Source organism: Echeneis naucrates, chromosome 15 (genome assembly GCF_900963305.1).
Source record: "Echeneis naucrates chromosome 15, fEcheNa1.1, whole genome shotgun sequence".
NCBI lineage: Eukaryota > Metazoa > Chordata > Actinopteri > Carangiformes > Echeneidae > Echeneis > Echeneis naucrates.
In genome coordinates this window covers 17,382,888-17,408,109 of record NC_042525.1, presented here as the reverse complement: position 1 = coordinate 17,408,109, position 25,222 = coordinate 17,382,888, and the positions used below count along the sequence as shown (strand labels likewise).

Below are 25,222 nucleotides of genomic sequence, written 5' to 3'. Positions count from 1 at the left end.
ATGAGGGTTTCATCCTCGTGAGGGGTTAAGGATGGATGGTGGGAATGTGCGACCAACCTACAGTGCGATACAAAATAAATAAATAAAACTCATACAGAGAGGGCTTGATGATGGACTGGATGGAAATTGGATGTACTGATGTAATGCAAAACCACTAACCTTAATAAATGTGGCAAATTCAACTTTCAACTGAAAAACTGTGTGTGTGTGTGTGTGTGTATACATGTTTTATATTTTATGAGAACCAAATTCAAGTTTGGTTCTCATAGTTTGGTTGAGGAGGATATTTGGGCTTACCCACACAACTTTAGGTAAAGGTAGTAGAGGTTAGGGTGTGGCTAGTCATTTATATTTCTATAGTTGTACATAGGGTCGATGCAATGCATCATGCCAATAAAGATTCACGCAAGTGTGGAATCACGAGTGTGTGCACTTTCCAATGTCCTCTATGGTTTATGTATTATATTGCTCCGATGTAAAATATGTGTATAAATATTTAGGCCTTATGTTCTAAATTTTAGACAAGCAACAAGATGTGGGGGCGATAAATCAGGATGGAGAGCACTGTGAGCCCAAATAGCCTGCTCAGGCCAACACATCAGACTGTTATTGTACTGGGCAGCTGACAAGTGTGAATATGTGCCACCCTGTAAGTGTGAAAAAGAGTGATGCTAATAATGACAAAAAGACACACTCAAAATAATGTGCACTTTTGAATCGTGATGTTTGTTTGGTAAACTTGAAATCTATGAAGAGAGATAAATTGCACCAACTGTCAGATAAATAGGCAGATAGATAGATAGATAGATAGATAGATAGATAGATAGATAGATAGATAGATAGATAGATAGATAGATAGATAGATAGATAGATAGATAGATAGATAGATAGATAGATAGATAGATAGATAGATAGATAGATTGATTGATAGATAGATAGATAGATAGTTTTGTCATGCAGTATGTTTGTCAAAATAACAGAAATTAAAACTAATGCAAGACTAAATGGGTTCTGATCAAATGCTGATATACAGCAAAGTGCATGCTAGAAAGGAATTTAGAAAACTTTTAAAGCATTTGTCCATTAAAAAGAAAAATAACAGTCTTTATAATCTTGAAATCTTTTCTTTTCTTTATTCCCTCACCACTTTTTTTGCCTCCCTTACAGCCATCAATTCGTCTTCACGCTCTCGCACAGCACTATTATTTCTCTCTTCAGTCCTCCTCTGACAGAGTTTCATGAGGGGTTGATGATCGGGATTTACTGTGACCCATGACCTCTGCCTTCCTGTCCTGCAGGAAGTCCTCAATCTCTTCAGGCAAACACTGGAACTTCTCCTGAAACTCTGCCTCCACTGCCCCCTGCAGCTGAAGCACAACAACAGAATAGTGCATATGTGTCAAAGCAGTTACAAGCAAACAAAACTGACAATATAGAAATGCATAAATGTATCAGTGCTGACTCAGCTCTCAATCAAAACAACACTTAAATGACCCTTGTTTATTTGCTATTGTTGAGAGGATGAGCTGTGCATTCGTATATTCAACCAGCTGTTTTCAGCCCTTACTGGCAAACATTCAAATGACCCAATATGGCTGCCAGATGACACATTATATCACTCAACTGGCCAGTGTTGACGTCAGTACCGATTCTTTACTGTGTGGGTGATGAGCCACAGACAGCAGCAGCTCGGAGCTGCATGTATAAGAGATTTCTTGCTGTGCAGCATATCATAAGTGAGATATTGAAAGAGCTAGATCGGGCATTTCATGGAGGCAGGAAAAGAAATAAATTAACTTCATGATCTGGCAATGATGGGGACTCAAGGAAACGAATTGCTGCTCATGCCCTACCTTTGGCTTCTGTTCTTGTATCTCCTGCAGGAGTACATTGTGTTGTTCAACCAGCTGATCGTGGCGCTTTGCCTGAGTCTCCTCAAGCTTGAGGTGGATAGAAAGTTAAAAAGGGTTATGAAGCATTTTATGACTGTGGAGAGACACAGCTTCAGATAGACAGGCAGCGGAACTTCCATAAAATTTTCATAATCTTCTCTGCAGGAGAAAAAAATTCCTCTAACCCAAATTTCTCATCCTCCACTTACCCGTTTTATGTTCTGGACGACTTCATTGACGTAGGACTTATTGATCTCAATCTTCTCCCTGGGAAAACATAGACAGATGGGTTGAGCTCAGTTGAATTTAGGCTAAATCTGACAAAACTTGCTGTGTGTGTGTGTGTGTGTATTTATGGATCATACTCCTCGGCCAGATGCTTCTCTTTGGACTTTGCTTGGTTGATCTTCTCTGTTCTCCTTCGATCCATCTGTCTCTTCAGCTCTTTCTTCTCCCTGCAGCAGAAAAGACATCACAGCTAATGGTGGCCTGCGACTCTGCTAAATTTCACAGTTGTCTGAACCACACCAGGTAACAGTGTCTCACACTGAAGCATACAGTTCATGTGCAGTATCACGCTGAACACGTGAATAATTAATTAATTCATCAAAAGAAATACTCAAGTCAGGAATCAGAAGGTAAAAAGCAAAAATAAAATTTAACGACCTTCCTAAAACTGCTACTGTCACAACAGGTGGTTTTAGACAATACGGTCGTCAGTTTCCACAAAGATCTACAGAATTGGTCCTTCAGCAGCTTTTATACTGCCACAGAATCTGAATTTCCTCTTGGACATACTACTCAATATGGTGAGCAGAGGTGGAAGCTACAATCAGATTGTTTATTTTAACAAAAGTAACAGTACAGCAAGTAAAAATCTGGAAGCTTTAGCGTTCCTCCAGTTCTTCTCCTCTTCTGAGGGTTATGAGAGAATCTTTCATCATCAACTTTTAATCTGAAGTGGAACAATAGCTTTCAAATAAATATAGCTGCTGTATTTTACAGTATCAAAATGAAAATACTCACGTAACAAATATGAAACAGTCCCTAAATTGAGCACTAAATGTACCTCATTATTTTCATCTAATGACAAGCTCCAACCTGCAGCTCAGTGCTCAGAGGAAATTCTCCTCAGGTCTTCAAAGCACAACAAACATTAAAACAAGCTAAAGCAGGAACCTGGGAACCCAGGCGACAGTTGTACTTTTTTTTTTTATTTATTTTTATTATTATTATTATTTTTTTTTTAATCTTACTTGTCACAGATGTCTTTGAGTTTCTTCATCTGGGTGTTGTGACTCTCCTCAGCCAAACTGCAGAGTCGCTCTGTCAGCTGGAGCAAACAAAAACGAAACCTTATACAGCATCATTTGCATCTAATGTTCATGTTAAAACAAACTGAGATGACTTAACATAGAGGTAGTGGATTTTGAAATGAACTGTACCATTTGTGTGGTTAAGGTTAGAACCTGAACTTGAATGTGAAATATTAGATTCACTTTATACAGTTTTTTTCGGTCAAGATTGGACTCAGCCTTCACACAACTGGACAAATTTAACACTCCTTCAAAGTGCAAGGTCCACTGAGTCCCTCTGTTAGGAGCCCTTTGCTATCATAATTCCCTTTGCTGTCAACAAATAAAAAATAACAAACTCCACCATGATTGTGTTTCTAGTACTTTCAGTGTCAGACAGAATAACCAAATAAATGTCACAATTACCCTTCAAAGTGGTGTCATTGATTTTGTGATTGTGGGATCTGCAGATCTGCAGATAGGTTAATGTCCATTTTCATGACTATGCATTTTGTCTGTGTTAGAGGAACTGGCTGTGAGCTTTCTTTTTTCTGGGATTATGATCAGGATGACCAGTGAGACTGTACCATCTTTATATGTTCCCTCTGTAGATATTTCTGACTGTAGTACTGCTCCTGCCTCAGAGCCAGGAGCTGCTGCTGTTGTTCGTCTCTCAGCTGCTGGAGGCGGTCGTCTTTCTCACTGTCTGAACATGAACCCCTGATGAGCATGCACGCACGCACGCACACACACACACACACACACACACACACAGTGGAGTGACACAAAACACAGGAATAGTTAGAAATGTTCTCCTAGCTTTTATTTAAGATAAACTCACAATGCTTGACAGTATGACATATTTTCTGTTCTCAATTACTGAGCACAATGGTGGCAAGTGAGGAAAACGTTAATAACGCGTGTGTGTACCGGCTCTTGCTGCACCGTCTAGCCGTCTTCTTGTACTTGTTGCTGAACTCTCTCAGCAGCTCGGATGTCTTTTTCTGATGTCTGCGTGCCAGTTCCTTCAGCTCTTTAAACTGACGTCTCTGCTCCTTCTGGTAGACCTTGGACTGCTGCAGGCTCTCGATGGAGAACACCGGGACATCTGTGAAAGGGAGCTTATTATTACACTTTGGCAGGAATGAATGAAGTGTTGTCATTGTCTAACTTACTTTATATTTTAAAAATGAGATTCAGTCAAACTGTAAGGACATTTTTCTGTTTAAGTTTAATATCTCTTTATGTATATAAATATATAAAAACAGGAGCATTAACAGAGTTTTTATTTTATTATTTAATTTATTATTAATTCTATCAGTAGATATTTTTTATGTCCTTAAATGTCTGAAATAAGTTTAAGGGTTAGTATAAGTTTTGTTGCTTTTGTTCAGATATTAATTCTAACAGAAGTTGAAAAGAATATCTGATCCAAAGTGGAATTATTAATTGTATTATAGTGATTACTGACCTATCAAAACACTTAAAACCAGGTCTTCGGTCTTTGCTGCTGGTTTAGCTGCCTCTGAAACATAAAGAAGGACAATCATCACCTGTGTTTCTTAAAACCAAGTGAAAATTTCTCAAAATTATTAATTAAAAGATTGCTAGTATTATTATAATCAGACAAATCATGAATCAAGAATCCTTCACTTTAAGCACTTTCTTTTGGGTAAAACATCTTTGAATGTACATGCGAGTGTCCTTATTTACAGGTGGCTGCTACCTGTTGTTGCTGCTTGCTGATTGGCTGTGGAGGCTTTGGGTGTCATGGCAATAGGGGTCTGTCCTGCGGGACCAGGATTGGGGCTGAGTCCGTTTTCCAGTGGAGCTGGTTTTAGATCATTCTTCCGTTCTGCACAGCTGTCAACTTCCTCCTGAGGAGCAACGCCAGTGTGAATCAACGCGATGTGGTTGACTTTCAGAAAGGAGACTTGAAACAATAGAAACAGCACCAACCTCAGCCTGTGATTCCTCCTCCCCGTCCTCCAGGGTCAGAGCCGCCAACTGTTTGGACCTCTGCTCCAGCAGGTTCACATACCGGATGGGGTTGGACAGAGCCTCGATCACATCTGGAGAGCGCAAAGAGCTGCATAATTACAAAGTGGAGTCGTGCTACAGAGCTACTATCAGTAGAAACATACATGAACAGGTCATTTTTAGAGATTGTGAAGCAGCTAGGGGTTTGTTTCAAATCCACAGAAAGACAAAAATCCCTTGTTAAAACCACTTATAAACTAAAATGAAATCCCTTATGCACTATTAAAGGGACAGATGTAAACCAGCAGGTGTGCTATGACTTGAATTATTGATTATTAGATCAGATATTTGTTAGTTCCAAGAGTATATAAAAATTATTTCTATTAATATAACCAATTAAATGAATGTGACCAGAACCTAAAAAAGCAGCATTTAAAATGTATTTATTTAGTTAATATAAGCGTTTACTGTGAGCTGATGATTTTCTCTTACTCCTGTAGTTCACAACAGGTCTGATGACTGAAAAACCCCCTGCAGCACAACCTACTGTCAAATCACTTCCTGACAATGTTTGTATATGTAATTGTTCCCAATAGCCTGTGATTGCATACAACAGCATTTTATTCCCAGCATTACTGCCTACAAGAGACAGGTTATAAGACTTTTAGCATTTCAATTTTTTATACCTACTGAGGTCTTTTTTTGGTGGGATGGAAAATAGAAGTCAATGTTTTATCAGAGTTTACTACACATGTATATCAATGAATAAATAAACTCCACCTCTACAAATGTTATTAAAGGTTGCAAACTGGAGCAAGACTCCAAGTTTAAAGTCTACTGCTGCCCTTGGTGCTCCAGTGTTTATTATGCTCCATAATGCAACTGTGAAGTATTGATGTTGTGTCATGTTTAAACATGCCGGCTAAACAAAAGGCTGCAGGGTCATTCAAACAAAGAAGGTCTGCTGAGACTGTGAATGTGTTCGGGAAACTTGTTGCTGTGTTAGCGGCCAAACGGACAGCATTGGATCTTCTGTTAATGATCAAAGTGTTGGTCGATGGGAAGAAGAGAGAAGTTTGTACCAGCAAAGGTGTCTGGAACATAGTCTTTAACCTCGATGTAGACAAACACAGCTGGTAGAATCAGGGACTGGTTCTTCTCATTCCTTAGGCCTATGTAACGATAACCTGAGGGGTGCAACAAACAGGCTGATGTAATGCTCAAGGTGAATAATAATGAGCAATAAGAGAGGGAGGCAGACAGGAAGGGATGCAGCTGAGTTTACACTAAACAACAGCAGGACAAAATTGCAAGAAAAAAAATACTGTTATCTTATTTAAAGTGGTGAATGACATTTTCCAAAACAGCAGTGTGTCTCTGCAAGATGGTTTAAATAGTTTTTTTTTTTTTTAAGCAGTAGGAGGCAGCATGTGTTTCCCTGGAGGTGCATGTAAGGTTAAAAGAAAAGGCCAACAGTTTTAAAATAATTTTACAAATAGATCAGAGGATTTACAATCATCAGTAGGAAGAGAGATACACATGTATTAAATGTTCAAATCGGGGATTTAAGTAATAATGGGAATACTTTGCATATAAAGACATGTACACCCTGCAAATTTTTTCCACTTAGTGAAATAATGAAATGGTAACTCATCCTGATCTTGATTCATTTTCATGAACCGAGCAGAATTTAAATAAGGAAAAGCCATTTTCTAGATAAACTGAAGAAATATGGAAACGTAGAGGAGTAAAAGGAAAGTGTAATTTAAAGAAACTAATTTCACATAAATAAAGCAGTGGAGAGCAGGCTGCATCACAGATATATAAAGCATTCCCATAACAAACTCAAGTACCTGGTCTAATGGCTGAAACTGGAATAATGCGATGGCCAATGAACTTCCCTCCTTCCTCAAAAGCAGCGATTCTCAGTGAGGCCAGAGTGGGAAGAATCACCTGTTAGAGTTGACAGAGAGTGTGAGACGTGACTGATTTGAGCCGTTCCCTCCTCCGCCTCCGCCTCATCTCACCTTTTTGAAGATGATAGGCTCTTCGTCCCACACTGGGTTGATAGCGTTGTTGTTTTGGGAGGTTTTGGTTTTCAGCGCTTTCCTCCTGGTGTCTGCAGGAAGTCCAAACATATCCACCTCCACGTAGACGCCCACCCGCCGTTCAGTCAGGAACTGGCCTGATATCACCTGGGACACGGCACATAATACATGCTAACACAGGATATATAAGAGCAATGAGTATTTCTTAGAGGGTTCCAGGAAAAATGGAGTGGAGCAGACTCTAAATGTAAGATTTGTAACATTTAATAATGACACTATAAAAAAAGCTGCCAGCCCAGTTTACAGGATGATCATAAACTGTAAGATGCTTCGTTGTGCTGAAGCTGCACCTTGACAGACAGGGTGTTAGCAACGATGCCATCCACTGTGTTTTCAGCAAAGGGGTCAAAGTGCTTGTCTGGACGTCTCATGAATTCAGGCTTCAGTCTGTACCCGCTGCGACCGTTGTACTCAAACATGAAGAGATTGAGCTGCATGGACAAATCTGGAAGAGAGGGGAGGATATGAGGGCACAGTGACACAATTGGGTGAAAGCTGCTGCACCGTGGTTGTGGCATTTGCTATGGTGAAGCTAAGTGGAGGTGGCTATTCAGGTCTTCTGCAATCTTTGAATCAAATTTCTATCTGTTTGGCTCTACATAGTTTGAAGTGACTTGAATTTGGAGCACATCCAAGGGCAAAAGGACGAGATAACCATTAAATCACAGTTTAAAATGATGCTACTACACTGCCACTAACTGTCAAACTGGATGAGGCAGCTGGCTTTAAATTGCAGTTTGATTTATTTTTTGATTTGCTCAGCAGCAACACCACCATGTAGCATTTAAAGGCATTTGTCATACAAGGCTCTCATAGTTGAATACTTAAAACCACAGACAAAAACTCTTGGTATCATTAAAGGAAATTATTTTGTATTAAAGGGCCTAAAATACAAAGATAGTAAATCTGTAGTAATTTACCGATGGTTTGGTAGTTCAGAGCCACCAGTTGACATCCAGCGTTCCAGAAGAGTTGAGGCATAAAATTGGATGAGTCGACTCTGGTTCCCTTCGGGTAGATACGACTCAGCTGGGATTTATTATATCTGGTTTGTTTCATGTTAAAGGCAGAGTCAGTTCATTGGCAAAAGTTTTCTCATCACACCGCCCTATTTCAAAGATCGAAAATAAGATTGACTAAATCCAAAAAACATAATCATGATGCTGTATGAACACATAAATCAATATAGTTTATCTCAGATATGCTCATTTCTATATTTATTACATTTTCAATTTTTAAGTAAAATATGTAATTGTACTGCTACAGACTGGAGAGATTTTCAAAGAGAAATGCGGCTGCAATGCATATTCAAATTAATATTTCAAGTTGTTCAGTGACTGAGATTTGCGAAGGCTTAGACAAAGAAAGCGCCAAAAGAAAGAAGAACATAAAGTGCAGAAGCTGTTGCCATGGTGCAGAGGAGCTGTGGTAACCGTTGCCAAGGATACTCCACAAACTCCACTGGTGACTTTGTGAGATGCTCCAAAGCTTTGGTTTCCACAAAAGACGACATGTGGTAACAGCGTGCTGCCTCTGCACAGCCATGCGCACGCACGCACACACATATACACACACACAAGTTTGGTGACTACACTTGGAGTAACTTGTATTAAAACATGATAAAGATCAAAATTCATAATCAAAATTAAATTTTCCTGATAATGGGAAATGTTGAGATCGGTACAGAGAGAGCTCAGGAAAGAAAATAAAATACAGGTGCTACTGTAAAGAAAAAGGAAAAGAGTATATATCAGTGTGTGTGAGTATTGTGTCCTGATGTGCTCCTCTTACTCTTGGATGCTTCGAAGGAGTTGAATTTGGTCGGCTGGACATAGTTCACCAGAGTTGACATTTCCTCCGTAGCTATCGCCTCCCGCTCAGCAGAGCCCTGGAAACAGAGGACAAAGGGAACACAGTCTGAGTGTCGATATTAAGATCGGCGCGCTGAGTTTAATAGTTACATCATTTTAAATCACGTTGGGTTAATGTTTGGAAGCAACAGATTTAAGCAATACACATTTGCTCAAAGTGGTTTTGGGCCTGTGCTACAACACATTTCAGGAGTAACACAGTCTGACACCAACATGGCAACAGCAAGTTTTTTAACACAGACACACACACTAGGATTAATTAGCTTCAGTTGATATTGTTTGCATTTTTCTGTGTCCATTTTTTTCCTCTTCTGAATGATGATTTGTGATTTTCTTTTTGTTTTATTTTGTTTTTGTTAAATAAAGTACGGTTTACATTCTTTCCTCTCTACTGTATGGGCCTACAGCTATTTTTGACCTATGGTTGAGTTATTATTTAGAATGTATTATACACATTTTCAGACAAATAATAGTTAGCCTAGTCAGCTTTCCGCCAGAAGGCAGTGGTGTGGTTTGGACTGTGTTAAATCAATGCTTAGAAGACCCCAGAGATGCCATTATTGAGATGAATTTCATTTTGTTTGTAACAGAAATGGGAATGTAAGAGTTAAATTTAAAGTTATTAAATGCATTTCATATGCCCTATGATGGGCTTAAGTATAATTAATTGTGTATATTTTATGTAAGATTTAGGATTGAGAATAATTTGATTAATTAATGAAATTTAAATTTAGAATTGGATAATATATATATATGTGTGTGCAGAAATACTGTGCAGGATGTGTGAAATGTTCTATTCTTCAAAAAATGCCAGATTTAGAGCTATTTAGAAGAATCATTAAAATCCATGATTAAGTTTGTTTATCTAATGCCATGAAATTTGTTAACACAATTTATGTTCTCTTTTCTTTCAGGTTATCAACCTACTAACTCAGTACTAGCACTAATAACATTTATCATATCAAATCGTTATAGAACATGAAAATGAGAGAGTTTGTCCGAAAGTCTTAATCTTTTCTGAGCGAGTTTAGGATCTTAAATAACTTGAGAGCGATTTTATGTTTCTTGATGGGAAATTTTCACCCCCTCCCTCCTCCCTCCACTTTCACATCTGTTTGTGAAGATAAACTTCATAAAAACACAATCACACACTCAGACAGCGCTGGTACGCCTGAAGAGGCGGTCGATTGCGAACACAGGACACATTAAGAATAAACAACAACAGTGACAACGAGGGAACAGAACAGCAAAAATAAAACACACATGGCAACAAAAAACAGCAAGTGTTAACAACAACAACAACAGCAACCACCACTGAGAACATTCAGAGTAAGAAGCAGGATTAACCGTTACACAATGGCACAAAAAAAGAAATGAGAAAACAATGAAAATAAACAACACTTTGTAAATAAACATAAAAAAAAAATGACGACAGTGGTGAGAGTGACCGACCCATGTCACCACTGACCTTTTTACCATCATCATCGTCATCATCATCATCGTCCTCACTCTCAGCCTCCATCTCTGTTAAAATTAAAGTTGAACAAGTCTTCATCCTCATTGTCTCTTCATCCCTTCCTGTCCTTTTTTTTTTTAATAACACAAGACAAACTCACATCTGTGCAGTGACTGTAAAAAACGCACAAAAAGGTCTGAACTACAACTAAACAGATCTCTGTGGTTTTATGAACAACCTACTATGTTAACCTCTCTGCAGCCCAGTCAAGCTCTCACTGACCATTTGTTCACAGTCACTTTGCGCCGGCTTGTGCTTTGGCCCAGCTGCTTGTCTGCATTTTGTGCGCGGACAGACCAGGGCTCCCACTCCCAGACCTGCTTCCTGGTTCTGCACATCAGGTGTGTCTGCAGGGATCCTTAATGTCCCCCTGCACTGCTGTTTAATTGCTGCTTTGAGCTGCCGACCTCTTCTGGGATGTCCTGCTCATTACCGAGACATCCCTGAAGAGGACTGCAGAGGAGACTCTGACACATCAGTGCGAGCAGATCCGTCACCACGGCCGAAGCCATGATGGAAATAATGGTCGAGTAATGTGTACCTCATAACAAAGTACTTCTATTTAAACCTGAGTCCAGAAGATGAAAATCAGTTTGTGTAATAACCATATCACACACATCAAGTGTGCAGTGTAATTATATTTTACCTGAAAATGGAAAGGTTTTGTTTTTTTTTTGTTTTTTTTTTGGAACTAAAGATGTTATACTTATGAGTCAAAAATTAAATCATTTCAAAGGCTGTGATATTCATCACATGTTGTCCTCCTTGTCCTCACTCATCCCTGACATGAAAATGTTCAGTGATCTCATGAATAGGGCACTATCATGGCACCTTTTCACAATGAAGCTGATTTTGTGGTGAGTCATGTTTATAAGGAGATGTTGTTGCCCTGTGTGAAACACACACACACACACACACTAAGTGAATAATTAAAGTCTGAATAGTCTTGAGCTTTCATGTTTTCCCATCAGTGTGATTCTCGTCTAGCCTGAGAGGAGACAGGAGAATATATTGTCCTGTTGTGATGCAGAGGCTGTTGGTTTGTCACAGCTGAACACATTTCACATAGATTTCTGGGCCAAAAAAAAACAAACAAACAAACAAAAAAAACCCAACAACAACAACAACAACAACAACAAAAAACTGGCTTTGTCTTTGTGTCTTACCTCCCGTGTTGTTGCTAGGAGACACTGGCTCGATGCTCTGATTGGCAAGTTGGTCTGTAAGTCTTTTGGTGTCTGTGTTATTGGAGGGTTTGTGTGATTTCTTGTTCTTGATGAGAATTTTGCCCATCAGCTCCTGAGGACTGGGGAGGGGGACACCTGACTCCAGCTACACACACACAAACACACACACACACACACACACAACGGAGAAGACAATTAGAAGAAGTCATGAACAGCACGCAGTTGGCAACTAGCTAGCAGTGTCTATTTAAGACTTGTCCTTTGTGTGTGTGCTCTTACAGGGTATTTGTCCAGAGGATCAATCAACAGCGCATCTCCAAAAATGGACCGACAATATTCAGCCATTTTTGCTTGTTGCTTCAAACTGACATGTAGATGAAAAGATCATTGGAGACACAGGAAAATATATAACCTGTTTGTTAAACCCATTCACACACACACACACACACACACATACACATACACACACACGAGTAGGGACAGAGATTCTCACGAGTCCACGTGGTTTTCAAAGGAGAGTATGACAGGGAAAGGTGAAGTCTTGAATGCGCTCTCTGCAATGGCTTCAATCACTTCCTGGAAAATAAGAAGCAGGGATACTAAGAACTCTGTAAGTATGAGCAAATCAAACCATTGCTGAAATTCTGGGATGGAAACAATCTACATTTACCAAAGTGTATTTTTCAGCCCCTAGTATCCGGCTTTGTTTTTCTTTTATTTACTCTACTACATGCATATTTTCTTTTCCCACCACATTTCTATGAAGTTGTTAGAAAGAATTAAGCTTTCAGTTAAAGGCTTTTATTTTTTAAATGTTGGTTATAATTTTGGAGCTCAGCTCCATCTGACCATAGCAGTTTCCTAACAGTGATTACATTAGGAAGGGACGAGGCGTGAGCTTTTCTGAAGCCCATATTTGCAGTGTCATATCAACAGACAGATGATTTCATTTGAATAATTAATAATAAATAATTAATAATATCATAATGTTTTCCATGCCCAAACTTCACCATTGCCTTCTATCCAAGTTGAGAAAGCACTGCAAAGAATATGAAATTTGCGGAATTCCATAAAAACCTATAAACACCATCATTTTTATTCTATCGTAGTCTTTCAACTGACTTGAGGCCATGTGTATGCATATTGGTATTGCATCATATTTTACAAACATTTTACTCTCCAGGTTCTACAAAGAAATCTCAAGTAAAAAATTGCATGAACAATTCCAATATTTCCCGAAAGAAATGATCAAATATGCCCCAGAAAAAGAGACAAAATACTTCAGTTGGCTTGGAAAACATCTAATGTCACCTTTTAAATTAGCAGCTGGGATCGAAACATTTTGATTGTATCCTTTAAAAAACACACAGAAGGTCTTTAAATCAGGACAACAGGTTTAAATTTTTACAAGCAGTCGGAAACAAGAAGAGAAAACATTTTAAAAACTTTGCGCTGACAATGTATAGAATATTTATTAAATTATGATCTAATAGGACATTCTGCTAAATTTGCCAAGAAGATAAGTACACATTTACTACAAGCACAAGAGACTTGTAACGCTCGGGTATGTCAGTCACCTTAAAAGAGATTTCTGAGGTCATGGTAAACCCGTGAGTGATTACAGGCTCCTCCTCAGCTGTCCGTCCTTTCCACACGTCCAGCTCCACGCAGCGACATCCTGCCAGGAGCACCTGCCTGTACATCTCCACTGAGGAGCTCCCTGCCAGCTGGCCCGCTGAGGCACAGGGACGGCACAGAAAAACATCACACAACATCATAACAGATTCAAATACAAGGTAACAACTGATGTTAAGTGTGGCTTCAGCAGAACTTTTTAAAACTCAATAAAAATGAGCCTGAGGTCTAATTTTCCCAGCTGGCTTCACAGTAAGCGATTTAAATGAGGTCATTCATGCTTCTCTTGACTGCTGTAATGTGCTTTATGGTGCTGTCAGTCAGAGCTCAATCCTTTGACTAAAACTAGTGCAGAACGCTGAACTGACGCATGAACTGGCATCGACCCATTCAACACATTAACACACATTACACTTCTTGCATTCCCTCACTGTAAATAATTTGCATTTTATTTTGAAATTCTACTAATCATCCTCAAAGGATGAAATGGCCTTGCTCCAAATTATACCAAGGACTAATTAACCCAATATATGCCTGTGGCTTCATGAGTGGCTGGGGCTCTGCTAGTTATTCCTAAGTAAACACCAGGGTTTTACTTAAAAGCATCTGGGTTTTTAACTTTTCCAAAAAAAGAGATGAAGAGTTTATGTTTCATTCTGTGTTTTGTCTTCCCGTGTTAGTGATAATATGTATCCTTCTGTTTACACTTAGTGTTTTCTAATGATCAGTCTCATGACTGCTTACTTACTTACTTTAACTGCTGATTTCCATATTGCTTTCTTTAAAGCACTTTGTTAACAAAAGTGGTCAATGAATTATGTTTAATATGATTATTTTAACAATCTGTCTCCACTGATAAAAATAATTCCAGCTGCATTTTCAAGTGACACCACCCAGAGCATGACCCAAACGTCATCTTCCAGGGCGGTTTGTTTCAGATTTAGGTTCAGCTTCATAACTTCCAGTCTGGATCAGACTTGCGTGTACTTTTGTTTAACGCTTGGCTCTGGTAACACAGTCTGGGAATATTCTTCAGCACAGGTACTAACTACTCAATGAAAAAAAGTTGCTGTAAAGCGAGACAGATGTTTTAGTGGAGATGTTTTCAAGTTTGTGTCATTCTGAAGGACTACAGCGATTCACAGAGCAGAGCTTTGTTCTGCTTTGTTCCCAGAATTCAAACTATCATACTGATGTAATTTGTCTTCTGTTTGTAGCAGCTACAGTGTAAATGAACAAAGAGCGCAGCACAAAAATCAGCATGACTCTTATTCATTTTCTTACATGTGTTAAAATAACTCAACCACCCCCCACCACAGCTTTAAACTCCTCACAGTGTTGGAAGTCCTGTTTAAAAGTCAGCCATTAATAACTGAACTTCGTCAGTAACTCACTGCAAACTCAAGAACCTGTTGCTGGTTGTTTAAGTAGCAGTACTTGTGTGCACGTCCCGCATGTGAGTACCTGTCAGGTATGTGTTATGGGAGGAGTTGATGAAGTAGTGAGACAGGGGGAAGTTCATGTCCTCTGACTGGTCCAGTTTTTCTGGTGGAATGACTCCATTCTCATCACTGGACAGATAATTGGAAAACGCCTGGACAGAAATCATGCCTTCACAACACACACAACACAGACATACAAATCAAAATAAAAAACCTGTTGCAATAAAAACAGGTTAAAAGAGCAAAGCATCAATGTGATAAATGTTTTATTAATTTTTAATCTCCCGATTGAATTTCTCTGTTTAAATATTTTATGAATCCTAAAAATATTTATTTTTCATAATAAATGTGCACTTTGTTTTTGTTGATGCCAATCAAATCTTCTCACTTAAATATAGTTAAGTCAAGTAAACTGCCGGAGGTTTGGATGGGCAAATGCATCCAAACTTTTTATGGGTACTGTGGGTCACCTTAAGAAGATTATAGAAACCACGTGAGGTATTTTTTTTTAGTTGTTAGGAATCATAACACACAAATTAAAGTCTTAATTTCATCGAAAACAAGTGTAAAAATGGAAAAAACTTAATGTTTGTGGTGGGAACAAACTGATATCCTAAAAAAGTTTCTTAAATATCACAATGAATATTTTCACCACCTGCCCACCAGCCACATTGGTTTTGTGAAAACAATGACCGATTTATTAAGCAGATAGATATGAGCCAAATAAGTTTGAAGTTGTATCACAGATGGATAAAGATTTTCCTCCAAGAGCTGGTGCTGAATTTTTAAGTAGGTCTCAAGTTTTCTTCCAGAAGGAACCAACACGAATGTGAGGACCTGCTTATTTTAGCACTTTACTCTCTCTGGATATGTGTGTGGGTTAGAAGAGTGTTTTGGTATCAACATGCACAGATACAAACGCACACATTGGAGTGGATGGACATATTTGCTTGTGTAGGAATGCATTGGAAATGTATCAAATATGTGTGTTATATCTTTGCTTGTGTGTGTGTGTACCTTGCTTCAGCAGTCCCTGGTCATGTTGGTATCTCTCCATTAGAGTGAGTGTCTGTGCAGGACGAAGAGGCGGGTAGAGGATTTCGTTGAGCCTCGGGTCTCTCTGTTTATTGTTGATGAACTCAGTCATCTGCTCGACACTCAAAGTTGCATCCTTCCCTCCTCTGTAGAGCGGCACAAGGTTGGGGCTCAGGTTAGAGGGAGGGCACTGCTGAAATTGCTTCAATATTTCCAACGAGAGGGATCACCAGTGGATCTGACCTAGTCTCCAATCTGTCTTGATTGCCACCCCGTTTCTATGAATCACAGTAGCCACACCCTAATGCACCCTTTTTTTTTTTTTTTCCTAATGGGACCATCATTTAAATAATGAAGATTCTGCTGTATTAAAGAAGACTTGAAACTAGAGCTTGAGAACAAAACCTCATTGGGGAAACATTTATGGAGCTGATTAATCAAGTAAACAGTAGGGTAATTTTTACAGAGCTTTGAAGGCACCACCAGTTTAAGAGTTTAAGACTCTTCAGAATAAACTGCTGTCAACCAGACCAAACTGACATTTTACAGACTAAATGATGAAAATCAAGCTGCTGATAAACAATCAGCAGCTTGCCAACAATCACGACTGTACTTGGGGCCTGACTCTACATTTGCTGAACGTAGCAGATTTAACACTTTGGTTAACACACAAACAGCTTCTCTCTTTAATCCTCCTCTGTGCACAAGTGGGACACAAGATGAATCATTATTCATCATTCTTCCCGTATCAAAGAAGGTGGCCTCAAGCAAATAACACATTTAAAAAATCTCATTTTGTAGAGCAGCTTCTTCAACATTAATATGTCTTTGAGCTTGTTGCCGCTCTGCGACTGGGAGCAAAGCGAAGGACTCACTGAAGTTTAAAGATGTTGCTGAGCTCAGGCCGAGGACACAGGCTGTCCAGAAAGCTCCTGTAAACTTCAAGGGTGAAGTCCTCCAGTTTGATACTGTCACCCTGTTGAATACATAGGAATACATATTAAAATATAGACAGTTGAAGGTGTTAGTGTCAAAGACATTTTGCCTCATCATTTCCTGTTTGATCCTCTTCCTGTTTGCAGTGAAACAAACCCAAAACAAAACAACAACTCAAACTTCTCTGTTAAAATCACTCTGTGTGCTCACACAAATATTCAATGTGACTCTTACTCTTTGCATTCCTACTTTTTCCTGGTTGCTTGAAAAAAAAAAAAAAAAAAAAGATGACCCAGATATTTGAGCTCATTTCACCCCTTCATGCACTGTGAATCTTTCTGGACAAAGAAACGGGCAGATAAAAACCCGAATGGCAAATGGAAGAGGAGGAAAAAGGAGGATGAAACCGAGAGGGACTGTCTGTGTTTATGTGCATGTACTGTTTACTGCCATTCATGTCCTCACCCGTCCGTAGGGGAGTCTGCAGCTCTCCAAAGCATTCTCTACTTTCTTCCTGTCTGATGAAAACAGTCGGACGATGCTGCAACACACCACATCAACACCACTATTAGCTCATCCTTTATCACAACATGTTACCAACCCCGAACCTACATTTTCACATATTAAAACATCACTCTCTCTGTCAAATACCCCAAATTAGCTTCTGCATATGCCCTCCTCCGCCTAACAACTCGTACACAACTTCCTTCAGCAAAATCAACTAATTTCTCCCCGGCAATGTGGATGTCCTCGGTGTGTTTCCCAACAACGCCCCCTCCAAACCTCTCTGCCTTGACTTCCACATACATCGACTGACCTTAATTCTGCTCCTGGTTTGCCTTTAAAATACAGCTTTCCATCAAAACTGTATTACCCGTCTCATGCTCTGGCAGTGGTTGATTACCAGGTCAGAGCTGAATTAAGCACCTTCATGAATCCTGTCCCTGTTTTTGCTTTCCCAAGTGCACATGGAATTGAGTTTATTTTTGGAAGCAAGGGACAGGAAAGAGCAAAGTTTAAGTTTGCGTTCGTCTCTACAGATTTCGTCAGGCTATTTTCTCCAATCCTCAGCCATCGACTGTAACATGTGCCTTGAAAGTTAACTTTGAGACACAGCCATTTATTAAAGATTAGGAAGGCAAGGATAGTGATCAAGTGACTCACTTCTTGACAGGGATTCTCCCTTCCGCGTTTGGCTGGAGTGTTAACTTGACATACCTGAAATATGGAGATGCACAAATACATGAACTGCATTCTTATGGACATATACTGGGTGCAAAGGAGAGGCACATTAACAGTTTTCCAAGAACACTTTATTTCTAGGGAATTTGTTGACAACTTGGGGGAAAAAAAATAACAAAAAACACATATATGATTTAAATGTGAAATTTAAATGGATGCTATCCCAATAATGTATCTCAAAGATGTGTGTGTGTGTGTGTGTGTGTTTGTGTACTCACGCCTTAAGAAGAGTGTGGTCTCTGTTGAGATTGTGGCTCAGCAAGTTGGAAGACAGCAAAAACAATTCCTCACACCACACCTACCCAAATCAGATTATCATCATCATCATCATCATCTGCCTTGTCTGGTTTGATTTCTTTTGTAAAGCACGCTGTAACTTGGTTAAAAGTGCTTTATAAATAAAGTTTATTATATTATTGCATTAACCATCATCATTCCCTGTGCTCAGATCAGTACCTTGGCCTCATCCTCCTGTGAAGCGATGAAGATGAGCTGGTTGACGTTTACAAGGTCTGAGGCTGTAACCACGGTAACCATGCGGTTCTCCAGACGACCAACCAGGTTCCCCACATCCAGCAGCTCCCGCAGCTTGGCCTCCTATTGGATAGCACAGAATGAAAGCTGTCGGCTGAGACAAAGCCTCTCAGAGAGGAGACAGCCGAGGTGAGGGCAGATACAGATGGACATCAGGGTACTCACAGGGTGGTGGAAAAGGGAGTGAAAATGTTAGTGTGCTGCAAGCTGCAGTGCAGAGGAATGGCCGAGAAAACAGCTGATGATCTAAAGGAAGCAAGTTGAGCTGTTAAGACTGAAAAAAATCATGTTCATTAGGTACCTCATGTTCTAAAAATCTATAGAGCCAAACTCTAACAGCCTGATAGTGTTGGTCACTTCAATAGATTTGTCCATTTGAAATAACCAATCCTAACAGTACATGTGGCATTTTCTTCTGAGCAGCACAGGTGGCATGTGCCAGCTTCATGTGGAAACTGCTGATCCTGTGCAAACTGGCAATGTGTTGAGTTTGTGGAGTGGCGTGCGCACTGTCTCAATACAAAGCATTTCTTTATGCAGAAAAAAAATACATATCTGTTGTATTGTAGCCTCTAAAATAACATTGACAAATGTGGTAAAATTGCTGTGACAAATCAAATCAAAAATTGTGATGTAGTGGATGGATAAAAAAATAAAATAATAAATAATGGTCTGCATTTGTACATATCACTTTTATTAGTCAAACTAATTTCTGTATATGTCAACTTTTCTGATCCATTGATGTGGCCACAACTACTTGAATTCCCACCTCACACATAGACATAAACAACATTACTGGTTTTAAAAATAGATATAGCAAAGAGATTATTGGAGGGATATAAATACACCTTGATGATCTTGACTTAAAATCATTGAGTCATATGGATGGTGGTGTTCATATGGCTGCCAATGACCAACATGTCATTATATCATTTGAAACAACATCAATAAAGAGCTTTGTGGCATGAAATCAATAATGGCAGCTACAAGTTATAAATAAATGTAAAACAATGTTGGACACTGAATGATAAGCGAAACAAATCTTCAGTGGCAGGTTAGTGAGAGATCGGTGAGGTACAGCAGTGAAGTGAAGCAGGAAGGAGACAGCACACACAAAGGTGAAACAAGTTGCAGAGGATGCAGAGAGGTGACTGTACCTTGGGTGTCTTGGTGCTTCTCCCCGTTCTGACATCTTTTATGAAGGTCAGGTCCAACAACTCGGTGTCCTGAAAGAATCACACCCATGCAAACGACATAAACATGCACATGTACACACACCCACGCACACACAAACACAGCCAGCGGTTATCTGGCAGGTCAGTGCTTCATCCTGTTTCTTGCTAAAGGATTTAAGTGCACCCAGGGAGAAAGAGAGTGAGCGTGCGTTTGTGACAATCAATGATACGCTGTCTTTATGTCTCTCCTTCCAGTTGCTATGTAAAGTGCAGCATTGCATTATTTTGTATGCAAATTTACAGTTCTCACATCCAGTACATGTTTGATGCATATTTGGCTGTCATGACTTACACTGTCTTCTGTGTGTTTGTGTGCCACTTCCTGTTTTATTTTGATTCTCACGTTCTGTTTCGTTTCAGGTCACCTTACTTTCTGTTCCCTTCGTGTTTTCTGCTCCTGGGATTGCCCTAATGTGCCTCACCTGTGCCTGTCTAAGCACCTCCCCCTGTCTATATATACCTCACTTCACCGGTTTGTTCTTTGCCAGGTTGTTGTAGCATGTCTCATGCTCCAGCACTCTTTGATTGTTGCCTGTGTAACTGGTTTTCAACCCTGTTTGGATTGTTTGGCCTTGTCTTTTGCCTCTTTCCCTTCTGCTTCTGCTGCGTGGACTGACTACTCGTGTACCGAGCCCAGATGAAAGTTTTTTTAATTTCATTTAATTTTTAGTGTTAGTCTTTAGTTTCAAGTTCTATCCAATACTGCACAATATAGGAACGTAGACCATAAATAACCGTAGACCATAAATAACCATAAACTGGTTTAAATGGGAATAAAAACAAAGATGGGGCCGGCCAAATCACATAACAGCAGTTCAAAAATCAGTAGGTAAAGTCACTGTGGGTTGGTTCTTGCTCTCAACAGGATATCATATGGCTTCTTTCATTAGTTACAAAAGAAGGCTGTTCTTTCTAAAAATAAACGTAATAAAAAAGTTGTCTACAAACAATACATCCTAAAGCATCAATGGTTGCAGACTAATGATCAGTTGGAGAAAAGAGGTGAGCTTATTGGTGAGTAGAGGGGTTAGGGTTGTTGTAAGACGTTACAAAGTAGTTGAAAACTGGCTTTAAATGAGAACAATGGTGAGGTTTATCAATATTCTGAGAATAATTACAATGACTTTTCTTCTTTAAAATGAGTTTTTTTTATCTGACATTTAAAAGAAAAATTTCCATCTTATAGCCTCAAGTTGTCTGAGAATAGAGATAAACTCCAGGAACTTTCAGAAGCTGGTCGTACGAAGGTTAGCCTGCAATAGATGTCCAACTTTAGCTCACGATGCACCAGCTTAGCTCTGTTTCACAAATGACTAATTAGCATTCAATTAACTATTAGCAAATAGCGACCAGGTCAATAATTGTTGCCAAAAAAATATACAGCTGAAAAAATAATGAAATGAACTAATAACTATGGCCCTGATTCATTTCAGCTAATATGTCAATGAGTGATATATGGATATTGCAATCTATTAAGCATGAAGGCTTTTGAATGTCATTTAAAATGGTGAATCCACTAAATTAGTAACCTACAATCTTGAGATGTCAATTAAGTATATTAAATTTGAATGAAATAGGACTTGACTACTCAAATATGCAGATTCATAAATCAAATTGAGGATTTATAAATTAACACTTTGTTTTAGCATGAAGTCCCTCATCTGGCCAGTCAACAACACGGGGTACATCTTAAGAGGCCAATTCAATTCAGTGCATGTGTCAGTGCAGTGTATTTGCATCAACCTTGTTTTGTTCAGTCCAGTAGAGATAGAAGCCATGTGAATCCACAAACAGTGTCACTGGAGTCACAGTAGACAGATCCTGAAGAGAAAGACAGGTAGAACCAGTGAAAACAGATGGAAGCACAAGGAATCATGACAGCAAAGCAGCTCTACAAAAACGCTGTCTGCTCCAGATAATGCACAAGAAAAAAAAAAAAAAGAAAAGAAAAGAAAAAGAAGGACAAGCTAAATGACAAATATTTAAAAATTCCATGTCCTTGAAAGCAAAGAAAAAAAATCCCACAATGCAGTGCATAATTGATGTAATAACCATTGCTTTGGCCAGTTGGGGGCAGCAAAGAAAGGTTGCAAACAAATTAGTGTATCACTACTTTTTAACTTATGAAAATGTCAGTCACTGACAGTTCCAGCCGCTACGGTGCAACATTATCATTGACACCGAATCATGTTTGTCTCCACCTGATGAATGTGAGTCAAATGTTCACTCTCTTTTAGCTTTTGGACTCCTGAGGGAACTCTGTGCTGGCCTTTAGCTAAACGCTCCACCATTTTTACCAGACACTGCTGTTTGCTGCTGAGCAGGGCGCGTACGGTGGGTGTGTAGCAGAAACCAGCTGCTTGCTTTCGCTGAAAATACACGAGCCCGTACAGCTAAATAATGAGCCGAGACTCACTGTACAGCCCTGTAAGGCTGAGGGGAGCTGCGGATTCAAGTACTGATGCTCCGTAGGCTCAGCGCCTTGAGTGTGACTGACGCGGTTTTCACATTGTCTTTCAGTACATTGTTATGATTAATATATAGATGAAAGCTGTTTCAGGTTAGCTACAGTATAAATACAAGCAGCGTTACTCACAGCCTCATACTTCAGTTGTATCCAGAGTCAGATTTTACTTCTTACTGCGACAACACCTTTAAGCATGCTCATTACACGCTCTGGACACAGTATAACCTAAGTTTGTCACAAACTCCAATTATTGTAGCAGTTGCCATAGTAACCCACCATGACAGTTAATAATTGGCTCCAGGTGGACCCAAACAGTGCAGCTTTCCTCATATTTTGTCATCTGAAAAGTCTTTGCACTTTACAAAAACTATGTGTTTCACAGGATGAGTTCGTGCGTCAAGCAGCTGACAACTGCTACTGTTGCAGCAAAAAAAAGACACAAAAGCCAAAATGTATGATACATATGTTGACACATGCAATACCATTGGCTATTGACTCTACACAGCAAATTAATTTGATGATAGACTCTCACGTAAACTGGGATTTAAAAGCCATCACTGAAAGCCATGACATGACAGCAAAACTATTCAAGTCTCGATGAACTGAAGAACTGGTTTCAATAACGCAATATCGCAACAACCCTGGTGAAAACTCTTGGGATTTTATTGTCAAAATTTGGACCACATGGCCATATTTACTTTTGTAGAATCAAAAATGAGAGGTTACAAGGCTTTTTATGGTGAACAACTTTGAGGCCTGGGAAAACGTACAGCTAGAGAACAAAACAGGACTCAGGAAGGAGCCACAAGGAATCTCATGGCGAATCTTTGCTCAAGTCAATCTATGAATTTCCAAACAAACATGTTCAAACTCAGTAAAAAAGCTGAAGCCTCATGTTGCTTCACCTCATATTATATGCAGTGAAAAAATTATTGATGGTAATGAAATCAATGAAGCAGATAAAGTGATCGTAAATCAAAATTTTAATGATGCAATCAGGTTAACTGGCAGAGCTTCATTCATCTGCGGAGGTCCATGAGTATGTACATTTTTATTTAGTCCTGCTCACGTAAGTAATGAAGGCTGGGGAATGTTTTTTCAGTCAGTTTTTGAGTCAGCTCATTCATTCATCTTCAACCACTTTATCCGTTTCCGGGTTGCCAGGCTGCTGGAGCCAATCCCAGCTCACATTGGGCAAGGGGCGGGGTACACCCTGGACAGGTCGCCAGTCCAACGCAGGGCGAACACACAGACAGACAGAGACAAACAACCACTCAACAACACACTCGCATTCATTCATTTTTCACTATTTTTGTCATTTTGTCCGGTTGATGCTTACCGTCACCACAAACCACTTCCATTCAGAATGCAGCCAAGAAACTGTATTTATTCCTCCCATGCTGATTTAATCAACAGGAACAGGACAAATGAGCTCAGTGAAAACTAACAGTTTAAATCTTGAAACTAGAAATTGCTAGAGTCGCTAAAACGAAACATTGCGTCAGGATGGAGATGGAGGGATACAAGCCTGCTGATATTACGTTTCAGCAGTGCAACTTCCTGAATCACATTTCTAAATTATGGAGTAAACCTGGAATATTTGGGACCCCAAGGGGTCTGGAGACCAATGACAGTTGCCTGCATTGCTCAGTCGGTGATGCAGCCTTGAGTTTTTCAATTCATTTCGGGGTCATTCAGAAATTAGAAACAGATCTGCAGCTTCTAGGAAAGGTCACGCTGTAAAAAGCACATTTGGTGACCTGCTACAGGAACCCGGCAGTTTTTTATGCTGGCAGCATCTCTTGGTGCCTGTCAGTGCTCATAAAGTTCTGTACATTTCTTTACATGCGTTTTAAAAAGGTCACGGTTTCTGCTGTCTGAGCTGCTCGCCCCATCACAGCAGAGCCTACATTCAAAAGAAGGTAAACGAGAAGGCTAGGCTAAAAGGATGGTTAACTAGATTCCTGGTTGTCACCCGTTGACATGGCAACTGATTTTATTTTTCATAAAGCTGAGGTCTACATGTTATTCAAATATCAAAACACACACACACACACGCCACACAGCGAATGAATTCCACATTGGATTAGTTCTTCCATGAGTATGATTCATGATATTATATGGCTGACACACACACACAAACAAATAAAAATCCAATCTTTCGCACACATATCTGTTTAGGTGGTGGTAACCATGCCAGTTACCATGGTAACCGGACAGCACATTTCTCATTGTCAGGGCTCTATATTTCAGCATACCAACACATGAATGCATGCACCTTACACACACACGCACACACACACACACACACGCACTCTCATAGTGTACAGGAAATGCATACTAATAGCTTCCATGCCAACAGGTGGAAACAGAGAAATTGACCACCATCGTGCCTCAACCCCACACATTCACAAACATTGCTATTCTCCTCTCTGCCTTGCTGGCATCCAATCGACAGGTACTTACTGCCAAATCTCAATCAACAAATGAATAGTAAACACATCTGACAACGTAGCTCAATTCCTCCTCTTCTTCCTCCCTCTCTCTCTCTCTCTGGATCCACTGGATTTGATTCAGCTATGCTTGATGATGATAATTTGGCCAGAATGTACATATGTATTGGAAAAACAAATGAAACAGAAATGGTACATGAAATGAAGAAGCAGAAAATAATGAAGGTGTTTGGCTTCTGTGCTTCTGTTTTTGTTTTGCGTCAACTGATTACTGAAGGAAAGTCAGTGTCCTTACCTCATCCCATTTTATGAAGTTGCTTCCATTTCTCAGTGTTTGAGAGACAGAGGGAGTCTGGAGTTTCAAAGCATGGACCCCCGGCTGAGCGCTCGCCAT

At 39.6% G+C, this 25,222-nt stretch overlaps 1 protein-coding gene across 1 annotated transcript; it reads right to left on the bottom strand.

Moving 5' to 3' along the window:
• Positions 1 to 1,214: 1,214 nt before the first annotated feature.
• plcb1 (phospholipase C beta 1) lies at positions 1,215 to 25,222 on the bottom strand. The gene is made up of 32 exons (XM_029521841.1): positions 25,124 to 25,222; positions 21,652 to 21,729; positions 19,831 to 19,899; positions 18,596 to 18,736; positions 18,358 to 18,437; positions 18,062 to 18,115; positions 17,363 to 17,438; positions 16,837 to 16,937; positions 15,944 to 16,107; positions 14,949 to 15,095; positions 13,427 to 13,584; positions 12,343 to 12,425; positions 12,129 to 12,213; positions 11,829 to 11,994; positions 10,615 to 10,670; positions 9,067 to 9,163; positions 8,724 to 8,808; positions 8,196 to 8,320; positions 7,566 to 7,720; positions 7,195 to 7,362; positions 7,021 to 7,120; positions 6,250 to 6,354; positions 5,147 to 5,259; positions 4,914 to 5,064; positions 4,659 to 4,712; positions 4,118 to 4,295; positions 3,775 to 3,889; positions 3,149 to 3,225; positions 2,258 to 2,347; positions 2,102 to 2,159; positions 1,854 to 1,940; positions 1,215 to 1,367 (listed from the first exon to the last, which is right to left on the bottom strand). The coding sequence occupies exons 1-32, from the start codon at positions 25,220 to 25,222 to the stop codon at positions 1,215 to 1,217; spliced, it is 3,468 nt and encodes a 1,155-aa protein (XP_029377701.1).